Source organism: Perna viridis, chromosome 2 (genome assembly GCF_037379345.1).
Source record: "Perna viridis isolate PV_CMFRI_1.1 ecotype Kerala chromosome 2, ASM3737934v1, whole genome shotgun sequence".
NCBI lineage: Eukaryota > Metazoa > Mollusca > Bivalvia > Mytilida > Mytilidae > Perna > Perna viridis.
Window position 1 is genome coordinate 50,643,696 of NC_142446.1, and position 19,392 is coordinate 50,663,087.

The 19,392-nt window shown below is 33.6% G+C and overlaps 2 protein-coding genes across 5 annotated transcripts in view; both read right to left on the bottom strand.

Annotated features, from left to right (window-relative positions):
- Positions 1-15: 15 nt before the first annotated feature.
- LOC148625644 (cell death-inducing p53-target protein 1-like) lies at positions 16-6,266 on the bottom strand. Of its 2 annotated transcripts, none has more exons than XM_088569294.1 (3): positions 6,028-6,266; positions 2,253-2,517; positions 16-1,027 (listed from the first exon to the last, which is right to left on the bottom strand). In XM_088569294.1, the coding sequence occupies exons 1-3, from the start codon at positions 6,041-6,043 to the stop codon at positions 877-879; spliced, it is 432 nt and encodes a 143-aa protein (XP_088425420.1). In that variant the 5' UTR covers positions 6,044-6,266; the 3' UTR covers positions 16-876. The 2 variants fall into 2 exon arrangements, with proteins under 2 accessions (XP_088425420.1, XP_088425418.1); XM_088569292.1 differs by having other exon boundaries at positions 2,253-2,520.
- A 9,250-nt stretch (positions 6,267-15,516) lies between these two features.
- Positions 15,517-19,392, bottom strand: part of LOC148625645 (LITAF domain-containing protein-like) — a 33,333-nt gene continuing 29,457 nt past the window's right edge. For all 3 annotated transcript variants that reach the window (XM_088569297.1, XM_088569300.1, XM_088569299.1), the window contains one exon: positions 15,517-17,669. In XM_088569297.1, the coding sequence (XP_088425423.1) occupies positions 17,513-17,669 (157 nt within the window). In that variant the 3' untranslated portion in view covers positions 15,517-17,512. The remainder of the gene's footprint in view (positions 17,670-19,392) is intronic.

The window sequence follows — 19,392 nt, forward strand, 5'->3', positions numbered from 1 at the left end:
ATGGTTTGACAATAGTTATGTATAAATCTTTATTCTCTAAAACTACATAAGTTACAGAGAAACACACATTGAAAAAATAAACAAACACGGAAAAGAATATAACACACAGATGTTCACATGTTTCTATAAAAAAACATTAATAGTTACAAAACAGAATAACATATTGACTACTTTAAAAATAGTCGCTGGACATATAACAATTAGTCTCAAGTGCTTTTTAAATATTTCAATTTACGTTATGGATCTTCAAACTAAATCCGTTATTTTGATACTCTGCACGTGATATTTTGAATGTATTCAAATATTATGAATTTTATATGTGAAGCGTTTTCAAGGTTTTTCGTACGAAATATGCTTCTTTCTTTCTTTTTTTTTTTTGCAAGCCAACCCTGTACCTAACCTGGAAGCCCGGGTAATATTTTCGTTCCACAAGTTTCTTTCAAATTGGGTCGCTTATGATATTGACCTGGGAACCAGATTAACCCTGTACCGGAAGATTATGCACTTTCCTGCTGATAACCATGAGCAACAATGACCCCCGCTTTTCTGACAGGTAAAACAAGAACGAATTTACTGAATTCTATTAATCTAAAGATCTATCAAAAATGTTGAGTAAAAATGATTAGCATGAAATTCACTGCGCGAAAAACAAATAAGAGGAATCCACCTCTTTGGAAGCATGCTTAAATAAAATCCAATCATTTAAGATTGATTGATTGATTGTTTGGGTTTAGCGCCCGAGCAGCCAGACTTTGAACCGGTTACATAAACATGGTGAGACAATCTAAAAAGTTAAAACACTGCAGGCTAAACGATAAACTAAAAAAAAACTCCTAGTTCAAAACATCCCGTAAGATCCGTTATGATAGTTTGTTTTCATTGAAAGGTTTCAACATATGAGATTTTTATCTTGGCTGTAGCATCCAGTCTCTTATACAGAGCCACTTCTCTGTTGCACGAAGGGCAAGCGTGTGCAGCATCTTTACAATCATCAATAAAGCACGGAATGCAGCAGACAAAAGGAGCTCTGAAAATGAAATAATTATAATAGATAGTCTTATAAAATAATATACAAAACCATTTTCACATTTTCAATTCTGTTTAAAGTGTAACACATGAAAAACGGAGAGCAGTCTCACAAAATAAACAACCCTCAATCGAATCTATTTGAATCTGAACGCGTAAAACCACTAATTTCGAGAACCAAATGCCTGCATTTACAGGATAATAGTTCGGAATAACGCGAAACAGTCCCAACACTGCATCCTAATTCTGCTAAGAGTAATCAAGGGAACACTTAGCAGAGATAATTAAATATATTCAACTAGCAATAGCATAAACACTTCATTTTCTTTTTTTTTTTTTCGTGTATCGTAAGTTGTAAACAAAATAATAGGGTCCCTGATACGGCTAAATTTTGATTTCTGCACTGTTTATTTTCACTTTTGTTACCGTAATTTCTTAAATAAAGCTCTAAGACCAATCTCCTGCGCTAAAGGTATATTCGCTGTATCGAGCTAACAGGGTAAAACGTAGACTGGTTCCCGATCGCAATATTCAGTATGTTACACCTCGTGAGAGAGTATTGCTAGTAGCTAATACCTGGAACGTAGTCCCGGGAACCAGGATAGGTAAAACGTATTGAAACAGGAAGCGGTTATAAATCTGCGGAGGATATTGACCTAAGATACACTAACATTTTTATGAGAGTTGAAGTAAAAGATACCCATCATAATTGAACGCCTCTATCACCATCTTTGCAAGTTTAGAAGTACAAATAGTTGAACATAACACAGAAAGAAATAGGGACATGAAATAATGGTATGAAAACCGGAAAATGTCGACCCTTGAATTGGATCATGCGGCCCCTTCCAAAGCCCTTGCTTTAGACACATTTGGATTTTGCTGCACAATCTTTCAATAAACTCCATCGAAGGGCGCTTTTAAGTGAAGAGACTGGCGGGCGAATAGACAGTGCGATTCATATAAACCATAAACTTATTTATACAGGATTGAGGATATATGCAGAAATTCATTCATGGTAGCATAAAACATGATTTAAAACAGAAACGCATACGCTCTATTTTAGCTACGGACTTGAACTTACTATCATAAGCAATAACAGCAATAAGCAAACATTGATTTAAAACCTGCCTAAAACGGCCGCATGTTTTCGATACAATAACTTAAACATTGTTTTTTCATATATTATTGCTTAAGCTCGTCACTGTTAGCGTACACAATTATCTTACCCAGATATGCCAATAACGAAGGCCCAGAGATACACTGCTCCGCCTATTTTGTAGCTAACACGTGTCTGTATCCGCTGTCCACAATGAGGGCATTGACTAGAAAATGATTGAAAGTGCTGCCCATTTATTATGATGGGCACAAAATTAGGATGCCCTGGCCGTGGTTGGTTCTGTGGCTGGACTATGACATACTGTGAGTCAGGTTCTCCAGGTTTGGGTTTACAACCAACTCCAGGTTGTTGAACGATGGCGTCCTGGGTCTGACCTGCTGAATCATTAAGAAAACATCATATATGTATTGAAACATGAAAGCTTCTATGAGCGAGAATCAAGATTCTAACTAGCACCTTTTTTTCTACAAAGATGTTGTCGTCGATATTTTCTACGTACGACAGAATAATTATATGGTTTTTTTTTATAATAAGAAACAGGTACTTATACTCGTTGAATTTCTCACTCTTGAAATATAACCCGATCTTTAATTTTCACTCGTGTAAGACCATATTTTCTTCCGTTTTCGCACTATTTTTTATGTCTGTCATCATGGGTAAAATACCCTACTGCAACGCACTAAGTAAAAGAAGTCTAGTAAAGTTCACGGGGTAAATGACAAAAATCAAACTTTTTGTACACAGGTCCACATCTTTGTTTGACAATTTATGTTAATATATTCAAATTAAAAAAAAAGAATTTTTTTCCACTCGTGTGAGGAATTCTTCGGCTGCACTCACCAAAAGACGGAATTTCTCACACTCGTGTAAGAAATCCCAGATCTTCAGTAGATACTCGTTTAAGAACTTATTTTAAAGTTTCTCCCACTCCTAATGATTGTTTCATGTGATCATGCGGCTGTGGATAGGTGATATACAGTCGTACAAATTTCTCGAGAGTTTTCCCGACATTTCATTTGAATTTTCCTTCAGCAGAGTCTTCACTGAATATACATTCTCCGCTCTCGAAAGTTAAATCAAGTTTTAAATGTGGCTACTTACTTATTTATTATTCATTAATTAAGTATATTTATTTTACAAGTAATGGTTCTTGGCATGACCATATTCAATATATTGTTCAGAAAGCTTTTATGAGAGTAATTTTTTTTGCGAAAGGTGCGTTTTGTCCTTGACAGATACATGTATGTCTTGGAAAAATGTACTTTTCTTGCACCAGACCTATCCCTGAATGTGGTGACGTCAATTGGCAAAACTACACCCAATATCTAGAAGCCATGCGCATCATCACGGGAGGGACAAAATTAACGTTATTATAGAAAAAAAACTTTATCAGTATACGAGTTGGATGACACTTTCGTCCAGAAGGAACAAACAGACTTACTTTGTTGTATAAGATTATGAACAAAGAATCCCCAAGTTATTTAAGTGACCTTGTTCCTAGTCCAGTTGGTGATCAACACAGTCATTTCACGCGTCATCTTCATAACATTGTTAATTTTCATACACGCACAAACTTATACTCTGAATACTTTCTGCCTTCGACTATCCGACTGTGGAAGAGTTTGCCATTATAAACACGAATGTCTGGTTCATTAAGCATATTTAAAAGAAAACTAGAGACACATAAAAATTTATGTCCTAAATATTATTATACAGGGACAAGGCAAGGACAGATTCTACATGCAAGGCTTCGTACGAACAGCAGATCCCTTAACGAGCATTTGTTCCTGTGAAATCTTGTAGACTCTCCTAACTGTTCATGTGGTCATGTTGAATCAACCAATCATTTTCTTTTTCAGTGTCTTAAGTATGACCAGCTTCGTACTTTAACTTAAAATACACTTAATTGTCCTATCGATATAAATTCGTTATTTTATGGGTCAGTTATTCCAACATTTGATGAAACTATTTATGTATTTAAACATGTTCAAATGGTATAAGTCTATTGTTTTAATAATAAGATTTCTCTTTTAGATGTAACAAAAATTTATAAAGGAAAAGCCATAAAATTAATTTTTCTAAGCCTGAAACAGTTTGTAATATGAGATATTTTAAGTGTCAGTCCCTCGTAAGAACGAGGCGGTAGGTGAATCATGGTATGAAAAAAAAACATCAATTTGATAGAGTAATTTGACTATTTGCACCATCATAATCAAGAAAAAATGCAACATCGTGTTGGTGTATTGAGTTATGATTTCACTGAAATGCACTGAAAATGAAAATTTCGAGGGCAGATAACTCTGTTAAAAACCTAATTTTGCAAAGATTCAACTGAAAAAATTCTCAGCAAAGCCAGTGTTTCAGAGATCAAATAATGGCATTTTTAAGTAGAGAAAGTATCCTTCAGTTGTATTACATTGTCAGATCAGTGGGGTTTTGACATGCATGTTTCTGATTTTTCCCATTTGGCCTGATTCTTACAAATACTTACACTTAAAAAATTACTAAGTATCAGCACTATGAAAAAAGTATTGAAAGATCTATACTTTCTAGAAAAATGATTTGCGGCCAAAAACAAACAAAACACGAAGTTCAATGATGAGTGGAACAAATTTGATTTCATAACACGTATGATTTAATTGCCAATGATAGAAACATTGTCTTTTTATTGTTTTTTTTTTAATATATAGTATATATCATGGAATATACATATCTAATCAAACATAAACCATTATTCAAATTGTATTGCTGATATGACACACCATCAGACAAATCTATACTGGATTTTATTCAGTTTCCTTTTGGGAGGGGATTAGTACATCAATATCCTTTTCATACCATACAAATCAAAAACCTATTTTGTAAATCAGCACTTTTGTCTTAAGAGCTTAATTTGCTATTGACAAAACATCTATTTGTCAAATATTGTCCTGTGAAATATTATCAATTATATATTGATTGAAAGACATATATTAAGATTTATACATGGTTGTATTATTAACTTGGTTCTGTCTACTTATGTCAAGAAAAAAGCATCAATCGGTTTGTACCTTCATTTTCAGGTGCTGAAAAACAGGATAATGGCAGCTTGCGTATACTTGTATATGTACGATTGAGCGCCATACCAGTCTCGGAAAATATTCGATAGTTTCGATAATTAAATACAAATCGAATCACAGCTTTTCCAAGATAGGGTTGGCCATAATAGTCTACAGTATGGCCAGATGTTTACGAAAATTACGTAATCAATATTACCCATAATTCTCGGGTCATAAAAATTGCGAAACGGAACGAAAATAATCCATAAAAGAAAGAATCGAAACGAAGAAATTCGATAAAATGAATCAAATCGTAAAAAAAACAAAATTAAACGATACAAATCGAAACGGAATGAAGCGAAATTAAATTGTATAAAAGAAATCTTTTAAGATGTTTTGCAAATAATAAGAACCATAATGTTTACCAGTGATGGACAATTCGACTCAAAGGCATTTCGGACAATGACAATCAATAATTCCTCACGAATGCCGGACATTAATAAATTTAAGCTTAGTGCTTGTTTCTGAATCCTGCTTGTCAAATTTTGTTTGATCTATTTTGTACATATGTTTGATATTTATAAAGAAAAAAATATGTTTAAACGAATTAAGTATAATGCACTCACTAAAGCTTGCAAGCGGAAAAATGATTTAAACCACTTTTAAGTTTGAAGGAGAAAGTGCATTTTTACTCCGTGTATTTGTTGGCTCATAATGCTACCACTTCGACAAAATGAAACTACACATAACCAATCAACCATGGTAGACATGACAAAGAACTTCAAGATTTTTCAAAATTTTCAACTTTGTCAAAAATAGACAGAGAGGTTTAAAATATTAACTTACTTGTCACAAAATTCATGACGATAATCCTTTACAACAGTACACATATCTACGTACTGTGATACATTTATGGTTAAGATGAAAAATACCGAATGGTTTATAAACTATAACGTTTTCTTCTGCTTCTCTTGCTTAATCCAATCAATAAAACAAATCGGGGTTGTTTTCTGTAACAATTTTTAACGACTCCTGAAACACATTTTCCGTTTTTAACGGAACGGTAAATAAGTTACTGTGCACAACATATAATCGAGTTTATCATGTTTACTGTGGATGAGATTTATATTTTGTTTGGGCTAGAAGTCATGGTAAAAAAATCAAAGGCAAAATATTGGTACTTCATTCAATCAGCTTAAAATGGAAAATTAAAAGTATTAAGTAATTATTCCTCCAAGTAAAATAAGCGAGAAAATTTTAATTATGATTCTGAAGGTTTTGATCCGTACAAGAGCTGGTGTACTGATATTTTGCTGCTAGGGCTAAGACTATGTGTCCTAAGTAGACGAGGTCGGTTTTGATCTTCGATATCTATGCCATTCTATAAGAATACTTTAATTCGTTAACTTAAAGGCCCTATATTGCCCTAAACTATCTAACATTTATAAACCAGACAATGATCAGTACTGTGACCGACTGAGCCCTTGCACTCCCGATACCTTATGATTCATAATCCATGCCTTTTGATGTACGTGTACTGCATGGCTACAGTTAATTCCTTCGTTGAATTCAGGATTTGACACGATTTTCACTGGTAATCAAGATCAAGATAAAAATGATAATTCCATAATCGAGTGCAACTTGAACACTTCTTTGAACTTAATTATTGAGTAAATGTTGGCTTGTTATGTTCCATACTTTTATATTGTAGTTAGACCTCTTTGTATGGCAAGCCAAAGTGGACAAAAATGAGCATTTTCTAATATTAAAAATGATTTTTTTAATATTACAAATTAATTTTCTAATATTACAAATGTAATATTACAAAATTTGTGATATTTCATAATATTACTAAATGAGGAATTTGTAATATTAGAAAATGAATTTTTTTATATTACAAAATGAATTTATAATATTAAGAAATATTTTCTGATATTAAAAATTATTATGTAATATTAAAAATTAATTTTCTAATATTACAAAATATTGATTTTTGCCCACTTTGACTTGCCATATCTTTGAATTGAGCTATATCGTGTGTCATTGTGCATTGTGTTGTTTCCATTTGCTAGAGGTAAGGGTTGGATTACGTCAAAAAGTTCAACACCTCTGGTATTCAGATTTGTGTTTATTAATCCTAAGCTTGGTGGATTTCTTCATGAATCAGAACCATTAAATAGCTATTATGAAGAAGAGAAATGCGTAAACAACACTTCAAATAAGTAATACTCATTATCATTATCAGGCAGGAAGAAATTCGTGCATGTCAAAAGTCCACAAAATTCTTTTTTTTCTAATTCTTCAATTCATTATGTCTAACATAATACCATCAGACATACATATTCATTTGGTAGTAATAGAATTTAAAGTGCTCCTTTAAAATTTTAATAGCTATTTTTTTTTAGTTACCATAGGCGTAAACAAATGATTATTAAGGATACGTAACTGTTTATACCCCCATCTAAGAATCAGGCGTTATAAATATACATTGACGACAAAGGACTGTCATTAACTTGAAGTCGAGGTTTCTGTGTTTGATCACTTAAGATATGTTTTTTTTTTCAATTTAAAGAATGATTTGAATAATTCCAGGTCAATTTGGTCACGCTCTTTGCTCATCGATTGGGCTATTCATTTTTTTAGAGAAAAAGGTTATTTCTGCCTCAGAATGTTCAATACCAGATACCTACTCGATTGAAATGAACTCTTGGAAATTAAAGGTACTTCTGTAGGTTGAGATTAGGGGATACAAACAACTGTACAGCTGGACTTTTGACAATGTGCTTCCTATGAAATATAGTTTTTTCAAGGATAGGTATGACGAAAAAGTCAATTCTTACTCATAATTCCCGACGAATGCCGGACATTTCGGCCCGAAGTTTTATCGGACAAGATTCGATCAGATGGTGGTGAACAATGTATTTCTTCTTGAGCGTTTCAGGTTTCAACTGTCTCATATAATACTCCTGAAGGTAGTTAAAAGGTATAGAAGTCCAAAAATTGCAAAGTGGAAATATCTTACGCAATATCGGCCCCCAAAAAATCTGCAAGATGGTGGAAAAGTTAGGTAGGTTTAACCAAGATTCGAACGGACTAATTAAATTGGAGTATAAACTTATATTTTTTTCGGGAGCACTTCAGGTTTAACCTGTCTTATGTTATAGTGGTGTTGACACACGACTGTTGTAAAAGTAAGCATCACACATGAGACACTCGAAGCAAAGAACAAAGACACATTTTCTAATTTTGACATTTGTGTTAATGGGCTGTAACAGTAAACCACATAGTATCAGTCACATTGATCGATAAGAGCATCCATTTTTAACAACATTCGTTTGTTTAAATGACATTGCATTTTCTATTTTGCCACCATTGTTCCCAAAATTATAATGTTTCATCAAGATGAACAATAGCGGATCCAAAGAATCACCTATGGGTGGCAGGGGGCACAAAAACTTTTTTCATGCATTCACAAAAAATATGCTGCTCCCCTCGGAGCCGCCTGTAATGGGAATGAAAGGTATTTCAGCGAAATTATCATACCAGCGTGCTATGAATTATTGACTAATCATAATTTGCTGTTATTATTGTTTTCGTCGTAAGTGATCAGATAATAAAATAGATCGATTGTTACTTAGTGCAATCCCAGTGAGCACACATGGAAAAAAAATGAAGAAGTGTATTATATTTAATTTTATATTGATGTATGTTATAGTCAGAGAGTAATCAAGGGAACCAATGTTATAGCAGTAATCAAAAGAATGTAATCATCCAGGGGCAAGGACCAAACATGGAAAACAGACATACACAATAAAGAACATAAAGTAACTAAAATCATATATACAAAGTAACAAAAGCAAATGAACAACTCAGACTCCAATGAAAACTGGGAGTATGGACCAGGTGCACCGGTATGGTAAGCGTCCTCTGCTTTTCTGGGAACACCCCCTGAGTTGTTCAAAGGATTGAACACAGTAGTTAAAACGAAGTGTTTTGCAAGACGATGGAAAAAGAAAAAAACAACACATTTTTATGAAAGTTTTTTTTCATATAAAATAAAACTTTTCCATGCAAACAAATTATGAAACAGCCTGCAGTTCTAGGCAGCACTTTGAAATAGCTACGAGCTGAGTGGCGTAAACGACCCAAGTTCGTATTCAACGATCACGAGGCACTTCAATGCCTTTCCTCACTGCGTGACAAATATGTCATCGTCCCTTCGGACAAAGCTTCAAACAACATTGTATTTGTTTGTAAAGCCCATTACCTCAATTGCCTGATCAAAAAATTTGGCATTGATAGAGACACCCCGGGTAATGCCACGTACAAACGTACTACTTTTGACAAAGATGAAAGCCTTAACTAATCCTTTCGTCTTCTCTCAACATCGAAACAAAATGTGAGGACTCGCCTGACTTGTATTGGATTCCCATCTTCACAAGAATCCATACATAGAAAGGTACATAGCTGGATCATCTTTCTCCGTGAAAATATGTCAATTCACCATACAAGATATTGTCTGCAGTAAACTAGTTACATTACCGTCTACTCTCATAATGGCATTAATCATATGTGGATAGTTTAAAATTCTAAAGATTTACTTGAAAACCTGAAATCCCGCAGTTTTTCGAAATTTGCTATCATTAAACTTTTGACTTCTTACTTTAACACTACATTGCCGCATGGTAAATTGAAATTTCGTTTAAAAGGACTTATTCGTAAATCTTGTACTGATTCAAGTAATAATGTTGTTCTAGATTACAAATCCACAGTGTTCTAAAACATCTCAGACGGGTAAATAGTGTTACCCAGAAAAACAGGTTTGCAGCATGCTTGATTTCTTCATTGATAACATATTTGTCACATTTGTGGGAAGCTATTTTTCAGCAACAAGTTGGCATTCCAATGGGCACTAATTGTGGTCCTCTCCTGACCGACTTGATTTTGTATTCATACCTCGTAAAGAATAGATGCTAAAGCCTTTAATTTTACATACAAATATGTTGACAATGTATTGTCCATTAACAACCATTCTTTTGGTAAATGATGAGTATGCCGTCAATATATCCACCAGAGCTTGAGATAAAGGAGACTACAGAAACAGCTTGTACTGCATCTTTTTGGACTAACATCTCGAATTCGACAACAGTGGTCATCTCACTACTAAGATTTATGATAGAAGAGGCAACTTTATATTTCAAATTGTAAATTTTCCTTATCTGTGCAGCAATATAATTACCTACATCTCCTGCATATATTGTTTAAATTTCACAATCGATTCGATACGCTAAAGCAAGTACTAACTAATCTGATTTCTTTGAACGCCATAAGTATCTGCGTAACAGAGTCCTAAATGCATCTCAAAAGGTATCTTACCAAATTCTTTTTTTTCTTCAGATATCAGTCCTTGGATGAAACATACTCAGTTTCATCTGAAACAATGAGTAATGATAGCTATTTGTAGTTAGTTATTCTTTGTAATGATATGACCACTAATTTACCGATTATAATACTATAGCATGCAAATGCCATTTGCGTCGCAATGGTAGAGGGAGGTCTGGCACTGTAAAACCTACATTTAACCCACCATATCGTTTAAAGGATCATTGTGGTACCAGCTACTCTGGTGATGTAATATATATTTTCTCAGATTTATTTTGGACTAGACTTGATTATGAATCGCATTAGTGTTTCATAATTTTGTTGTTACCCTTATTTAGTTCAGAAACATATCAATGTGATCTTAAGATTATGAACTCAGAAATATGAGTATGAAATTTCAAGTTTAAAGTATGAAATGCGAACTCAGATGAACAAACCAAAAAAAAACAATATAACTTCTGGTGTTTAAAGTATGAAATGTGAACTAAGAGGTCTAACCTTTGAATTTTTAGATTAAAAATAATAAAGACCGTAGTGCCACCTGGCAAAACATACCCTATTATGGTATGGTGTATCCATCTGCGCCATGAAATCTGTTTTATTCAACGTGTCATAGTTTTCCTTTCCTCGTTTGTCTACCCAAGACTTGACTTTTTATGAGCAACTCGGCGGGTGTTTCTAGAAAAGCAGAGGACGCTTATCCTACCGGTGTACTTGGTCCATGCTCCCAGTTATTAGTGGATTCCGAGTTGCTCATTTGCTTTCGTTAATTTCTATGTATGATTTTAGTTACTTTATGTTCTTTATTGTGTATGTCTGTTTTCCATCTTTGGTCTTTGTTCCTGGATTACTTTGTTTTGATTTCCGCTAGAACCTTGGTTCCCTTGATTACTCTTAAGAGTGTGAACTCAGAAGTATCATGAGTATATCTCAAGTTTAAAGTATAGAATGCGAACTCAAAAGTACGAAAAAAAAGATAAATTCTGGTGTTTAAAGTATGAAATGTGAACTCAGAAGTCTAAACTTTGAATTTAAGATTAAAATCCTAACTAAAGGCTGAGAGGAGACCAAAGCGCCACCTGGCAAACCATACCCTCTTAAAGTTGTGATATCAAGTTCAAATTTCTAGTCAAAAATTTTGCGTTATAACCATTTAAAAGCAGGTAACAAAAAGTGAATTAACAAAATATTGTCGACAGCAGTGCAAGGTCATAACTTAATTACGTTATCACCTTTTAACCCAGGAAACAATATTTCCCAAATAATAGATTTACAAAATATTGAAACCTTGTCTTTACATTCACATATATCAGGTGGTAAGACTTCTATGAAATCTGAGAAAAAAAATCATAAAATTTGAAATCTGACCGGAAGTTTGAACTCTGGACTATAAAGACACCTCTTGTCTGAACTGTGAAACATTCGTAAAAGGGGAGGGGTGAAGTTGGTTTAAATTACCGAATACAAATTATTTGCATACAGATTCCAATTTGTTTGAGATAAAATGCGCTAAAATTGTGATGTTGTACAAATCTACATCGCTACATGTATCGAAAATCTAAAATCAACCAATTTTGAAACTGAACAGACGATCTAATTAAACGATTATACAGGAGTTGCATCTAAGAATTGTTCTAATATAAGACCAGTTTTGGAATGGAGTTATGATCATCTCAGGACATTTTTTTCTGGAAGCCATCACAACCATATCTTATATGTTAATACCTTCAAAAAATAACCCCAAACATTGTAATACAAAGGTATGTTCAGAAAAATCAATCAACTTGTCTTTTACTGGTCATAAATATTCAAAGTTCTTCCTAAAAAAATGCGATCAAAATGAAATATCTTTCAAAAATTGGACTGAGACCAAAATATGAATCCTCATTCGATCTTAATTGTATTTTTAACCAAATGTAAAAAGAGTCCTGGTGTGGGTTATTCGTGAAATACATATTATATAAACCTTCTATAGGTTTTGATGGCTTCATGATTAATCAAACAGAGTTTAAATTCTAGTTACACATTTTTTTCATGTCAACTTCTATATACAAGAAAATTATACTACGGTTCAACAAAACGCAATTGCTCTAGTTTAACTTAGCTAATTGTTACATATAAATGATAATCTATAAGATACGGTTGTAAAATATAACGACTTGAACATGGATTTAGTAATTAAATGAAACATTTCGAAATCTAAAACGTAGGTCAAGGTCATTTTTTAAAGCCATGTCTGAAAACAACTTTTTTTAAACGAAACAAATTAAAATTAATTTGATAATTTTGTAAAAATACGTTGGCAAACACCAATAATATATAGTGACTACTTGGGTAGATATTATTTTTTTTATTTACTCGTCAAAAAAAAAATCCAAGATTGGCAATTCGGTGAACGTGGTAGAGCCTTGGTATTTGGTTTACCTTTAAGGTCGTTATTGTGGTTATCTATCAGTCATTTCGAAAATTTCTAAATGACCACCATTTCAGAATTTACAGTTTGAGATTGCCAATTACCAAAAACAAATCAAAAGCCAAGGGAAAATCGTTGAACCATAAAAACTGACAATAGGGGTCCTCGTGGCAATCGGAACGGTTTGTGAATATCTGAATTTAACTATTTTCAAATGCCCCCTTTAGATAATTGTTTATTGTTTCGAATTCACAAATCCTTAAGTAACATGGATAGACGACACAAACGTTGATGTAATTGGAACCCTAATTTGTTAGAAAATTTTGTTAGACTCGTGCTGAAGTTGAGCAAACTGTTTTTTTTTTTGTGGACACCCTTTTCAAAATCTCTGGACCCACCCTGCATTACAAATACAGACGACATATAGAATATAACCATTTCCTAGAAGCCACAGGCCCTTGGGACCAGGATCTTTTTGAATTAAAAAAATATCATTTTGTTTCCATAGTTGAGTTATAATGTGCGGTTTATCTAGAGTTCTGAATAAACTAAATAACATCGCCGGTTTATATGGGTTTCCGGTTTATCTAGAGTTCTGAATGAACTAAATAACATCGCCGGTTTGTACGGGTTTCCGGTTTATCTAGAGTTCTGAATGAACTATATGAAACCGTCGGTTTATACCGGTTTCCGGTTTATCTACAGTTCTGAATTACTAAATTACACCTCCGGTTTATACGAGTTTCCGGTTTATCTGGAGTTCTGAATTAACTATATGACATCGCCAGTTTACTTGGTTTCCGGTTTATCTTGAATTCTGAATTGACTGTATAATGTCGCCGGTTTATACGGGTTTCCGGTTTATCTATAGTTCAGTTTTGATAGGTTTAAATGTAATAAAAAACAATACTTTACACCAAAATATGTGCCGAGTCATAGTCAGCTGTACGAACAAGATTTCACCATACAATTTCAGTCACAAAGTTTCTTGTCGCAAAATAAAATTAATATTTTAGGTTAGTTCTATGCCCAAATTTATTGTTCACCTCCTGGTGTGTTTTCATCATACTCAATTTTCAGTATGGTGTAGAATTTTAAATGTTAACACTCCCCATTAAATTACATGGGGTGTTGATATTAATCAGTTCTTACATGGTGACTTCAATTAAAATTAATGTTCTTCAATGTAATTCATTTGATAAGATACACAATTCAATATTTACTGACAAGACACGTGTAATATTACATGTATAATAATTTTTGAATTATTTGTTGCTAAATGCAAACATTCAAGTACCATTCTGTGTACAAATCGGACAATCATCCTTTTTCTCAATTTGGTCTTTTATGCCTCAAATACACTCAATACATCTAGAAAACAAATGAAAAGCTATTTAAATTTATCTTGAAGCATCTGTGACATAGATATTTTTACTGCTTATATAGGGAAAAAGTGCTAGAAAATTTCCCCGCCACTTTTCCATAGTGCATTTCAACTTAATTTGACCTATCAATATCTTAAAAGGCGAATTTTACAAACACATAGATGGTTGCCGGAGGCTACGAGGTATACATACTTGGATAATGCCATAAAATCTGTTTGTTTCCTTCATGTGCCACACCTTGTACCAATTTTGCCTAATTCTTAAAGAGGGAAGTACTTAAGCCTCTCGAGAGTGGTGTCATTATTTAAGTCCCTTCAGAAAGTGTGTTCCCCCGTACAGGCACATATTTTTCATAGTCCACCACGATATGTGCTTTCCAACAGACACGTGTTTATATTATTATTGATGGTTAGGCAGAAATCATTTGATTTTTTTGTGGAGGTTACCACCTGTTTTCAAACTTTTGAGAAAAAAATGTGTCTTTTGTAATGTGCAAATTAAATTAAATTCGTTTGTTTTACCCCTGGCAGTTTGCTTGGTCGTTTGGACTTATTCGTGCCTCCACTCCGAAAATCAACATAATCATCTCTCCGAAAATGACCGGTCGGGCGGTCTAGGGTTCGATCCTCGGTGGTGGAGGTATAATTTTGTTATTGAACTCATCCAGTAATTACGACAGGATGGCCTACCTGCGTTGTAGTAGGTAGTGATATCAAAATAGCTCGTTAAACGACTTGGCTATGGGATTAATTCTTTAGACGAACCGTTTTCTCGTTGTTTGTTGGTTCCATCCTCGGTGTATAATTTTGTAAGTGAAATCATGCTCTCCCATTACATTTTGTGCCAACGAAAAACCAACGGAGTTTGTATAGATATTTGAGCTAGTTGCTTAAGAGTTCTAATGCTATGAAGACTCTTCAGGTGCTGAAATGTGCCAGGACGATCAATGCTTTGTAGTAGGTAGTAAGATTTAAATAGCTAGTTAACTGACTTGGCTACTTTAGCCGAATCGCGGGTTCTCGTTGACTTTTGGGTTCGTTCCTTGGTGGCGGATGTATAATTTTGCTCTGCGTTACACAGGAGATTCGAAAAAAATTAAACAAATTAAACAACTGGGCGTATATGTCAACTATAAATGAGAGTAATACAACTTAATTAATTTACAAATACATCAATCTTTATTTCCGGAAACATCAATACACAGTATGGGGTAGGCATTGCCTAAATCAGCGAGCACCGTGAGCTTTACCATACATTTATCGCCACGGTCTGTGCGAGACTTGTAAAAATGATAAAAGACATTACAAAGAGGGGGGGTTGACCCGGATGAATTTTTTTGCTTCACAAGTGCAATATTTTTATTTATATTTAAGCAGCAAGCAAAATCGATATTTCTATTTGAAAACCTGTCTTGTTAATTAATTTTTTTTTTTTTCAATTAATGAATAACTTGAAAAAATTGTTCCCCAAAATTCCAACCCTCTTTCCCCTCGCTCTCAAAATGGTCAATAACTATAGCACTTCGCAATACTTTATACATTTTTTATCCCTTAAGGGCATCTCTAGCATCATCCATTTCAGTTTTGGCCTGTCAGATCAATCTGTATAGATACCGGAAATATTACAGTTGTCCACGGATGGTGGGAAAATGATTGCCTTTTCTATCTTAGAAAAGCTATGCTTCGATTTTGATAATATAATCTGAGTTATATTTTTTTTTCCGAGGCGGGTTAGGTGCTTGACAATAGCGTGTTTTCCGAAGTTTTTATTAACATAACATTCACTTCTTTAAATAAGTAAAACAAATTAGAAAAGACTTGAAAACTATCAGAAAAGTTGAATATTCTTTATTTGTTTGATTGAAGGAAATGATGAATTTTCTCCGTAAGGACATTCACTTTTTGTTAATTCCGGGACATGACTTTTTTTTTCGTTAGTATATTGGGGAACCTTAAGGAAATTTAGAAAGTACACGTAATAACGGTAGAGCTCATACCGATTCGCGGCGCTCGCCATAAATACAACTTTACATAGTATTGTTGAAAATGATACCATATGTATTTTAGATAAACGAATGTTCTCAGTCAAAGAGAAATATTTCCCGACACTGTTCATTTTTCTTATTTAACTTACAGACTGTAACTGAATCTGCAGTAGAACAATTACATTAGATTACTTTACATATCATTAAAATACGCTAATCTCATTGGATAATCAGCTTTACACATGATGTTTCATGACTCTATGATATGAAACACATATAGGCCACGCCCACATTTAAGTGGGCTACTTATATTGATCACTTTGTAATGCCTGTCTTTTGTACATCTAAAGTAAAATAGACAAAGTACGAGAAACAAATGAAATGTCATTACATGTTTAACAATTCAATACTTCTTCGAATATGAATGGACCTATATTTGGTACACTCCAAAATAAAATGGTACTCATCTTCTATGGAGTTAAATTCAAATTTTATCAATTATTTTTTTTTGTATAATATAACCTATTAATAAAATAACTTTTAAAAGGACAGCAATAGCCCTCTTTGTCTTTGCAGGGACGCATTTAGGTGTGGACGTGATATGCATGAGCTCTCCTGATAATGGGCAAAGTATGGGTTAAAACATACGTTAAAACAGATGCTCAAATCAATTTAGTAATACATCTAGTTAGTAAACCACAAATTTAGTCGCGCTTATAGTCAAGAGTTAAGTCTCCAAACATTTTTACACGCTTTTCTTGGCAATTGCTGCACCCTCAGAAAGCGCCCTTTGGCGCAAATGATAGACTGGCGTAAATAAGTTGTGGCGCAAACGGATATCTCCCCTTGATCCGTCCCGTTCTCTGTTTGTACAGCACTTTAATTATTGGTCTATTTAAAAGTGGGAGAAACAAATTTTACTATGGACAAATGGACATTTGTGCGTGATCTTGTGATATAATGCACAGGTCTACCAAACAATTTTCTCACTCATCAAAATATCATAGACCCCTTCAAGAAGGAAACGGTCGACCTGTGCCTTATATAAAGTTCAAAATATATACTGTATAAAATATCAAGTAATTGCAAAGCAATGAACAAAGATATCGAAGTCGATATGTTTTCAATATATAAGTAAGTTATACACAGAGATAACGGCAAAATTTACTAAGGTGACTCGAAGTTTGGCAAGTGGGTCATCCTCATTTTGCTTGTAGTGTCCAAGCGTTTATAGAGAGCCACTTCTCTGTTGCATGATGGACAGGTGTGTACCGCATCCCTACAGCCATCAATACAGCATGGAATACAGCAAACAAAAGGAGCTCTGAAATTGAGACATACGCATGCAATCACAAATCATTGGGAGCTCCTTATATATTGGGCTCAATGGAATATACACGAAGTTCTCACTTTCAGGATTTAGTTCGGTATTTTGTTTTAAACATATTTTATTCAATAAGATGAACTGGGTTGGATTTTGTTCGGTATCTTAAACTAAGGAAGCCATAATTAGTATTCACCAAAATAAAACAGAGAGAGTAAAATATACCAGTTATCAAAAGAAACAATACAACATTTTGATTAATAACAAATTTTTACTATTTTGTAGAAAACAATGCGAAATTGATAAAATAAATTTTTTAACGTTCTATGTAATAATGTCAAAGACCATTTTTGGACCAATACGGACGGATCAAAATAATGATCCGGAATTTCAGTTTGCGGAACTCAATAGGAAAATTTTGCATATTTCAGCTGACCCGAAATTATGTTTTTATGGCGATCATTTGATTGTATTTCCGCGTTTAATGTGCAGTTGCACATGCGTAATTTAAGACGTAACCTGGTTTCGCGACGTTATGACATCTTGCGGCATCTGATTCCTTATTTTGTGCGTTTGCATCAAACGTGTTACCATCCTTAATATTGTTATTCTTACCACATGAAAAAGATTTGCGAAGTCAACGCGTATCATTAAGTTTCGAACTATTCCTACTATCGTCATGCTAATTTTGGCATGCAATATTTAAAACATTTTTCGGTTTAACGACTTTGAACTCGTTTTTTTTTCTTCATTTTTTAGCAAAGGGACTGGTTTACTGTCCGACTGGGGCAATGGTCAGTAGTAGACTTCAAATTCAAATATTTTATTTATTGGACTACGATAAGTACTTTGATACTTTTCTGGCCTTCAGTACGAACGAAGTCCGAAGTCGGTAGTATAATGACTTCATGGTAAGTTTGTTTAGGATTGTTTCATCAGTAATTAGTGGGAGATAGCAAAGGGCATTCCAAATATTTGTAAAATTATCGGAAGAACAGTTTCGGATTCGGCGTATATTGCAAGGTTTTATCAAGATCCTTCCAATCGGAATTAGCTATTTTGAAAATGTCAAGAGTATTTCCGAAAAAATAAAATGGACGTTTTTTTTAAGTTTTACCTAGCTGGTATTTTACTATTTCTGACGCTTCAATGGACCGCGATGTAATGTTTTGCTTGGACTAAAGTTTTTCAAGTGTCATTATAATGATATCTGTTCATTTAAAAGCGAGAGATCTTCTTCATTTTTTTTTATATATTTATATCTTCTTTTTTTTTTCATCTGTTCGCTACATTGTTTATGGGTAAATCGTCTCAAATTCAAGGACCGGGCAGTATTAATAGGGGCTTGGGACCAGTGCATTGCATAGTCTCATTAAAAAAAACTTTGTCCTATCTTCTTAAATTACAAACAAAAATGTTGTCTTATGTGAGTTGTGCAAAAAAGAGTGTCCTATCTAAATTAAATATAAGGAATAGACATTTAAAATACAGATATATTTCAGTATTAAATAAGTTAGGTTTAGAATTAAAACTTAAGAAATTTCTTCTTTGGCATTTTTTTCATTGAGATATTGCTAATAAAAAAAGGTTGCTGACATATTAGTGTTGAATACAATAACAAAATGTAGTCCTATCAGAAAGTAAAGTGAAAAGTTTGTGTCCTATTTTGCATCGGTCCCAACCCCGACATAAATATTGATCGATCACTCAGGCTTTTGATGTA